The sequence below is a fragment of the Typha angustifolia genome, chromosome 15 (genome assembly GCF_048772165.1).
Source record: "Typha angustifolia cultivar Huaian chromosome 15, ASM4877216v1, whole genome shotgun sequence".
NCBI lineage: Eukaryota > Viridiplantae > Streptophyta > Magnoliopsida > Poales > Typhaceae > Typha > Typha angustifolia.
The window spans coordinates 21,570,232-21,578,831 of record NC_133253.1 but is presented as its reverse complement, the minus strand read 5'-3'; the positions used below and the strand labels follow the sequence as shown (position 1 = coordinate 21,578,831).

At 45.6% G+C, this 8,600-nt stretch overlaps 2 protein-coding genes across 2 annotated transcripts; both read right to left on the bottom strand.

Annotated features, from left to right (window-relative positions):
- Positions 1–34: 34 nt before the first annotated feature.
- On the bottom strand, positions 35–3,526 carry LOC140779820 (formin-like protein 4). The gene is made up of 2 exons (XM_073125105.1): positions 2,051–3,526; positions 35–1,556 (listed from the first exon to the last, which is right to left on the bottom strand). Exons 1-2 carry the CDS (start codon positions 3,286–3,288, stop codon positions 209–211), a joined length of 2,586 nt encoding a protein of 861 aa, XP_072981206.1. The 5' UTR covers positions 3,289–3,526; the 3' UTR covers positions 35–208.
- Positions 3,527–7,034: 3,508 nt separating this feature from the next.
- LOC140779821 (probable galacturonosyltransferase-like 9) lies at positions 7,035–8,396 on the bottom strand. Its single transcript, XM_073125106.1, has one exon. It carries the CDS (start codon positions 8,323–8,325, stop codon positions 7,279–7,281), a length of 1,047 nt encoding a protein of 348 aa, XP_072981207.1. The 5' UTR covers positions 8,326–8,396; the 3' UTR covers positions 7,035–7,278.
- Positions 8,397–8,600: the final 204 nt, after the last annotated feature.

The window sequence follows — 8,600 nt, the reverse complement described above, 5'->3', positions numbered from 1 at the left end:
TTCCTCTGCAGCATCACACGAATACGATCCAAACTATACGTGAACTATTTATCACTTTACTAATTTCTCTCTTTGTACAGATTTGAAAAGAATAATCAATTTAACCTGTCCGCAGCATCTACACCTCAAATGTACATCCAACACTATAAATATCACCCAAACCAAAACTCTATCTATCGATCTAACCTATCTTCTCCAATTTCTTCCCCTATTCCTCCTCATCACTGCTAGAGTCTGACTTGGAATTCTCCGACAAGAAATGCGGCGGCAAGTTTGGGAACCTCGCCATGATCCTCTTCGCACTGCTCGACCCTTCGGGCGACTCTGCCCCAATCCTCGTCGTCCCGCTTCTCCCATTCGCTTCCTTCGCCGCCGCCGTCTTCTTCATCTGTAGATTCCTCGCGATATCCACGCACGCCTGGTCTACCATCCTCAAGAAATCGCTCACTATCATAAACAGCTGGAGTGGATGCGCTCCCTTGTCCCTCGCCGCCGCCGGCTGGTAGTACTCCGTCGTTCTCTTCACCAACTCCGACACCCGGATCTGCTCCTCTCTCACCTCAGCGATTTCCTCCTCCGCCGAGAGCACGAACCCCCTCATCTCCCTCTCGAACCCGTCTCCGCTCCCGCACGTGTCCAGCAGCCGCTTGATCTCCGGGACGCGCCGCTCGAGTGCGGCGCACTCGCTTACGAGGGCGTCGTAGTCGACCGCCGCCGCCTTCTTCACGCTGTCGAGCTCGGCGCTGAGGCCGCCGACCAAGGGGAGACCGAGCTTTGTGTACTCCTTCTCCCTCTCTTCCCTACCGGAATCACCGCCGCTTCTGCTGCTTCTGCTAGTGTTGCTGTCGGACCTACGGAGGCTGTAGTTGCGGTTGATGACGCAGCGTTTGCCCTCGGATCGGACGACCTCCTGGACGACGAAGTGGAGGAGAGTGGTCGTGCCGTCGGTGCTCTTGACGTCGGAGAGCTTGCAGAGCGCCGAGAGGTCGAACGCCCTCGCGTCCCCCCTCGCCGTGCCGGCGTTCATCCTGTTCCCGGCCTTGAGCACAGCTTCCAGAAGCTTGAGGAAGAGCCCGCTGCGATTTCTCAGGTCGGCGCAGGCGGACTCTAGGATTTGGAGGGAGGTGCGGAGGTGAGACGCCTCGAGAGGGTAGTTGGAGCGGAAGAGCATGGCGTCGATGCGAGCGAAGGGGGAGGGGACGGCGCGGAGGAGGTGAAAAAGGAAGGACTCGGCGTCGGCGAGGAGGGAGGGCTCGCCGGAGAAGGAGGTGATAAGGATCTGCTCGTCGTGGGTAGGTGCGACGCGAGAGAGCTTGTCGAGGGTGTCTGTGGAGAGGCCGCGGGCAGTGAGGATGGAGTGGAGGATGGCGTCGCGGGGTAGGGAGATGGAGCGGAGGACAATGGCAATGTTTTGCGATTTGTGGGGATCGAGGAGGCAGATCTGGGCGGGAGCGGCGGCGGCAGAGGTGCCGGAATTGGTGGTGTTGGATTTAGGGTCTTTGCCGTTGTTGGCGGGTACTGTGCCGAAGAGGGCTTCGATCCTGTCTTCGTCGTACCTGTGGCATAAATAGTTTATAGTTAGACAACAAGCGTAAAGAACTTACATGGATGATTTCTATGAAGATTCTTGCATCAATATAAACTACCTAATCTCATAATACAGAACATAAATTGTTATGAACTATAAAACTCGAAAGAGAAGACTCCGATTTACTTTATCGACAACCTTGTTTATTCTTTCTTAAATTCTTAATTTTTTTGATGCAGAATTCTTAATGGTTGTTGAAAAGAAGCTAGTGGAGTATATTATAAATCTTTCTTCAATTATTTTTTCTACTACTATTGCTTATGTTTGAAGACTAAATACTGGAATCCAAGTTAAAACGCAGACAATTCAATTCTCCCGATTATCAATTTAGCCATCCATTCCAAAAAGGCAATAAATGAAGCATTAATTGCTCATTCCAGCGGTGATAATTATAGCAGAAAGCTAAGATGCATGATTATTATTATTATTATTATTACTGTTACGTTGCCGTAGAGAATGTACCTGAATGAGCCGTCCGTGATCTTATTCCACACTATTGAATGATCCGCGTTCGCCGGATTCACCTTAACCCAATGCAGCGGCTTCAGCTTCTTCTGCCCTCCCTCCTCCGCAGCCGCCGGGTGCGGTGGCCTCGATGATGACGGCGTTCCGATCCCTCGCGGCGGGGGCGGCGGCGCCGATGACTGTGGGCGGGGCCCTTTCGGAGCAGGAGGAGGTGGCGGGCCGCGAGGTGGCTGTGGTGCTGCCGGACTTGGCCGACCAGGCGGAGGAGGAGGTGGCGGGCCCCGAGGCGGAGGCGGGGCTGGCGGCTGTGATGCTGCCGGAATTGGCCGACCAGGTGGCGGAGGAAGCGGTGGAGATGGAGGTGGACGAGCCGCGGCGTTAACAGCTACGAGTGGTTGCTCCAGAGCTGGCGGCGGCGGTGGCGGCGGCGCCGGACTTGATCGACCAGGCGGCAGAGGCAACGGTGGTGATGATGGAGTACTAATACTAAATGGCGCTGGAGATGGAGTCGATCTCCCCGGCGGGAGCGGAAGCAGCGGAGACGATGGCGCAGCCGGCCTAACCACTGGGTCGCTTGAGAACGCCGAAATTGACGAAACCGAGCTCCATGTCGTCACCGCCGACTCCTGGAAAGCACTCGAAGACGAGTTCACCGATCCCACCGGAAGAAACGGCGTCTCTTGAGCCTTCCTCTCCCTTCTCCTTCTCCGCCTTGCATCTCTCTCCTCTCCTTCCTCCTCCTCGCAGTGCCGGCACTTCTTCTTACTCTCCCGATTAAACTCCCTCCAATAGATAGCGTCGAGTCCATTGTCATCCACGATCACGCCTCGAACCGCCAGACTAGCCCTCGACCGCAGCCTCTCGAGCCGCATGTTCTTGTTATCGGAGCGGTAAGGGTTCTCCGGCGACTTCACCTCCTTCCGCCGCGCGGTGCATCGATGGAGGGCGAAGAATACGAGCGCAGAGAGCACGAAGCTGCTCGTCGCGGTCGCGATCACCGCCTTGGTCACTTCACCTCTCTTGGACGGAGATGGAGATGGAGGAGAAGTAGGAAGCGGAGGAGGAGATTGCGAGATAGGAGAAGGAAAAGGAGGAGGAGGAGGAGGAGGGGAGGAGGAGGAGGGTTGGTGAACGCTGGAGAAGGCTGGGAAGGGAAGAAGGTCTGGATATTGCTTTGAGCGAAGCAAGTAGTGAAGAGGAGGAAGAGAACAAGAGGAAACCCTAGCGATAGCCATGGCAGTAGCTTAAAGATGAAAGCCATGAACAAATTAGAATTGAACGATAAATTTTAGGGATTTCGACGAAGAAGACGAAGAAGAAGAAGAGAAGGTAGGGTTCGATGATTTCAGTATACTTTTATTTGATTCGATCCATTTGTTTGTTTCGATTTGGGTATATTTTGACGGGTTCAAATTGGAGTGGAGGAGACTCAGGACTAAGAGAGGAGAGTGGTTGCTCTCTTCGCAGACGGAGACGGTGGGTGCTGCGTTGCGTTCCTATTATAAGCTTCTATGACGGAAATGCCCTCCCTTTATTGCGTCACGTGATACGGAGCGTAGTTAGAGAATCATGGGGCTTTTGGTAAAAGCACCGTGAGGCTTACCCGTTCCAACAAATTAGTGTTCAACTAGTACGAAAACGAGTAGATTGAATAATATATAACTCATCGTGTGAGAAATCGTCGAGACGGTTACTTAGTCAAACGAGTTAGGAGAAGGAAATCATTGTCTCATATTACTTCATGCAACTAGGTGAGAACTACAATTTACGCTCACATACCTAATTAACTCCATCCTCCAATAATTATTATTTCTTTATTTATATATATAACTAATTTATAGTTTGAATTTGAAAACACATAGATACAAAGTTATATAATATTAAATAAACTTTTCGATACATATAAAATAATATAGATTAAATTTCAGATAATAAAAATATAATAAATATATTAAATATATGTATATATGATGCGAATCGGGTCAGATCGGATCACATCAAAAGGAGATTGAGCTCAATGGATTGAGTTTAATTATCTTATTTAGTTATTTGGTTTAGTTAGAGCCTCAGTAGGTTAATTAGCTAAATCCAACTTTGTGCAGTTTCAGAAAGATATTCGTAAAATATTCTATAATATCTGAATAATATTTGGATAAGATCGTCAACCTCCATATCTACAACTTTGGTATTCACAACTTCTCCAGATTCTTAACCCAAAAAGATTATAAAGACAGATTTAGTTAAATTTATTTTAGACTTTTTGATTTAATATCTATAAATAGGGCCTTATATCTTTATCTTAGATATGCTTAGAATGAAAGATTAATTAGCTTTTGCCCTAGCATCTCTCTCAATTAGGCTATCGATTCCTCTAGTTGTAAGTTTACTTCTCCTCCTTCATCTCTCTATCTTAATCGTCTCTATTTTCCGTATGATTTTTACCATAATTATAGGCCAATCATAGTTTTCAACCATCTACCGTATCCACATTCACAAACCACCACCACCACCATGATCGATTGCCAAGTCATATCCATCAACTATTCTCCACTTCACTTCATCATCACCTCCATCCTACCTCCACCCACATACTTCAAATCCCGTGTAGATTTGAATCTCAATTGCTACGAATCGGATCAAGCCGGTTCGTCACCATATATTTACCATATCTTTATGCATTATAAAGTTTATCCAATTAACTAAGAATTTGTTACGTAGATTAATCAAATATAATAAAAAATAATAACAATTTCAGTTTGAATATAACTAGTAACACAAATAAAATTATAAATAATTTTCCCAAAACAATTTGGACGGTTGATTCTAAAAAGATATATTGCTACATTGTTGCCTGTTAACTTATACTTGGCACAAGGGATATATAAGAAATCAGAGGAACAAATGTAAATGGTTTTAGTATGAAAAGTTCTAAGACTTGTAGCAGAAGAAAAGGACGCTTGCCTGTTTGAACAATCTTAATATCATTTACATAACTTGTGAATTATGAATCGAGCTACTTCTAATTATACATCCTTTGACTTGCAAAAAGTTGTATTATATTCTAATAAATTGCAACTACTAGTTTAAGACCATGTCAAAGGTCTGTCTACTATCAAAAGTGGAGCAGATCCTCTAGCAGACTGAATATTTTATAGTTATTGATAAGAATTCAGGACACAATTCTTTCAGTTGTTGATAGAGATAGCTTCAATACATCTTCCACTAAAATAAAAGTAAAACAAAAATAAATCTTCCAATTTGGTTCTAATTCATATTATATGCATCAATCCAGGAGTGCTCAAAAGAATGGTATCAATATCAATGGAAGTTGTTAAACTAAACCATGTCTTGCTTCCAAACTCTCAAATCACAGGTAAAAAGATCATATAATCTCAAGCTCATTACTCTAAAACTGTTTATTATCTCCTTTTCTCATCAATCCAAAAGATTTGGGCTGTTGCTGGACATGATACCTATTAGGCCCAAGCCTGGAACAGAGCTACCATTGGATTCCCTCACCTCCTCTATTTGTGATGCTTAATAAGTCTGCCACTTTGTTGTGTTTGTGTGGAGAGGAAAGAAGAAGTGGTCCATCAACATCATTAATCTCTGTTGTACTGATGAACCTCTCTCTCTCTCTCTCTCTCCTTGATGAACTTAATATAATTGTTAGATAATTCTTTCTCATATCTAGATTTCAAAAAATAAGACAAGGCTTATAAGTACCATAATTAGCAGACGAGTCTTATCAACCTATAACTAAGATTATGATTTTTTTTTAATCAAAGCACTGTATACATATCAGAAAGAGCTAATCCTCTGCTACTGTACCAATGTACTCTTTCCCACAAATATACTTCCTAGAACTACTAAATTTAAGTTAAATATCTACCTTCATTCGTATTGAAAGCTATAGCTACTTGATCATCAAATAGACAATGGAGGAAGACAGAGGAATGGCCTAGGCTTCTTAATTCAGGTACCAATGTATAGGAAAATAAATAGCTAGTTGCTCATCAGACTATTGGGAGTTCTAGGCTTCATGGGAAAAGAACATCTGAAGTAATAACAGCCTTATATCATCTCCTTGTATACTCTCCAGAGTAACTGATGCAGTTCCCAGTTGAGGATGGCAAGTATAATTGAATGTGGTTGTTGATTGTGAAGTAAGTTATCCATATAAAGGAGCAATTATGACGGCTGGAATGCTTGCAGAGGATCAGTGGCCATATCCACTTTATATTGAATGAAGATTGACATGGGTTGCATCCAGCCTGTGGGAAGAAGACAACAAGGATGACAAATATATTGCAAATAATGTATTCACGAATTTTGTTAGGTGGAAAAGGAAATTTACTCAGGATTCAGTACTACTATTATAGCTGTAAGGTACATTTGATTGTTCCAATCAAATTAAAGAGTTGTTTGCCAACACAAAGAAAAGAAAAGGAAAAAAAGAAGTTTAATGCTGTAACTGATAATAATTTTTCTCATAAAAAGTATAAATATTTGATAAATGATTATGATAATATAAGATAATACCTATTATTATTATTATTATTATTAATCAAACACACTCTTTTACAGGACTTTTTGTAACTTAATTATATATATATATTTAAAATTAGTAATGATTTTTGTATCAAATATTTAGGAGTAAAAAAGCGTCTAATCGAGAGGACCATTGAATACAACGTTCCAAAATTGAAAGGTCCACATATGACAAATTGAAAACTGAAGTGGATAGTGTGAACAAATCCTAGTAAAACGCTATGTATCACATCTTGCTGGATTGATTCAAACAATGCTACTTTTACTATTATCTCGACATCCCAGAGTGTCATATGTCAGCTCCAGCCTGTCCACAATACACCAGAGTACTCCTACCATAAAGATAACGCATCAATCTATCACTGGATTCCCAACCATTAAAATTAAAAGAAAAAAAAGAACACCATGATGTGATGAGAGATACAGGAAATAATAGCTAGAAAGAATGCCAGTTGATTCCAATCACCAACTTCTAGTTGGCTCTACTAAGATTAACAAAATCTCTCTATCGACAAAGAAATCATGCAACGAATTCCCCCCTCTTTATGTACAGAACGAATCAAAATCAAAAATCGATGCCAAATGCGGTTGGCTGTACAAATCCCGGCCTCTAAGAAAGAGGAGCAGAAGAAGAAAAAAAATGGTCTTGGCTTTGTAAGTCAACCAAGAAAAGATCAGAGAGAGGAATTGGAAGTGGAATCGGAGGGATGGATGTAGAGATCGTAGGGCGCCCAGAGGCGATCCAGAGGACAGGGTTTCCCCTGGTCGAGCCGATCCCACGGCTTCCCCTTCCCGCTCCAATGCATCAAGCTCACGTGCCCGGGATGGAGCGGCCGGCAGCTGCCTTCGATATTGTCACCCCCGAGGCCGTGCTGGTTCCACCTATGCTCAACGCCTTCCACCTCCCCGGCGAATGTTAGCAGGAAGGGCGGAAGCGAACCCAAGTCGTAGATCCGCTTCTCTTTTTGCAACGACATCCATTGCTCTATCCTGCGCCGGTAGTTTCCGATCCTCCATCGGCGGAGGGAGATCACCATTACGCCGGTGTTGAAGTAGCACGGCTGTCGGCGCCGCCCCTCGAAGACGCGGAGCCCTAGGGAGGGGTCGGACCAGAAGAGGGGGGTGAAGTAGCGGGAGAAGTTGGCGTGGCAGTACTCGGGGGCGGCGATGACGGCGGCGGCGGGGAGGCGGGTGGACCAGAGGCGGCGGACGTCGTCGACGGCGAGGACGTCGGAGTCGAGGTAGATGACGCGGGAGACGCAGGGGGGGAGGAGGTCGGCGAGGTAGTTGCGGGCGTAGTTGAGGGGGTTCTCGAGGGCGGCGCGAATGGAGGAGGAGATGAGGTTGGAGACGAGGGTTTCTTTGAAGGGGTAGATCTGGAAGGAGAGGGAGGGGAAGGAGGAGGAAAGGACGTGGCGAAGGTCGGGGATCGAGAGGTCGCCGGAGTCGGAGGCGACGAAGTGGAAGAACAGGGAGTCGGGGCAGGAGGCGTGCTTGAGGAGGGAGAAGACAGCGGCCATGGAGCCGCGGAGGTAGTGGGAGTCGAGGGTCATGGCGATGTGGACGAGATTGGGGTCGCAGACGTTAATGGCGGGGTTAGGGCATCCCTCCCCATTGCGGAATTGAGGCGCCTCCGCGAAGCGAGGAAGAGGATGACTCGCTTTCCCCATGGAAGACGAAGGGAATAAGACGAAGAAAAGAAAGAGAAGAAGAATCGCCATGGCCGCGACGCAAAGGTGCGGCCTTTTCGCTTCTTTCCTTCCTCCTATTTCTTGAACTAGGAATTAATATATATGGACTGGGAATTATATATAAGCGGAGACGCGGAAATGTTACCCTCGTGAGATAGATGGGGAAACTAGTAGAACTAAAAAATAAACGAAATATAACTTGGAATTAGTAGTAGTAAATAAGTAATGCGGAAGCGGTTAATAGCTGTAGGTGGGAGTTGGTGCGGCGGGTTCGAGGAAGTACACGAGTGGCAAGCCTAACGTGG

Coding starts and splice junctions, on each gene's coding strand:
- LOC140779820 (XM_073125105.1), bottom strand. CDS start 3,288: ATGGCTATCGCTAGGGTTTCCTCTTGTTCTCTTCCTCCTCTTCACTAC. Junction 1,557..2,050: donor ATCACGGACGGCTCATTCAG/GTACATTCTCTA, acceptor TTTATGCCACAG/GTACGACGAAGACAGGATCG.
- LOC140779821 (XM_073125106.1), bottom strand. CDS start 8,325: ATGGCGATTCTTCTTCTCTTTCTTTTCTTCGTCTTATTCCCTTCGTCT.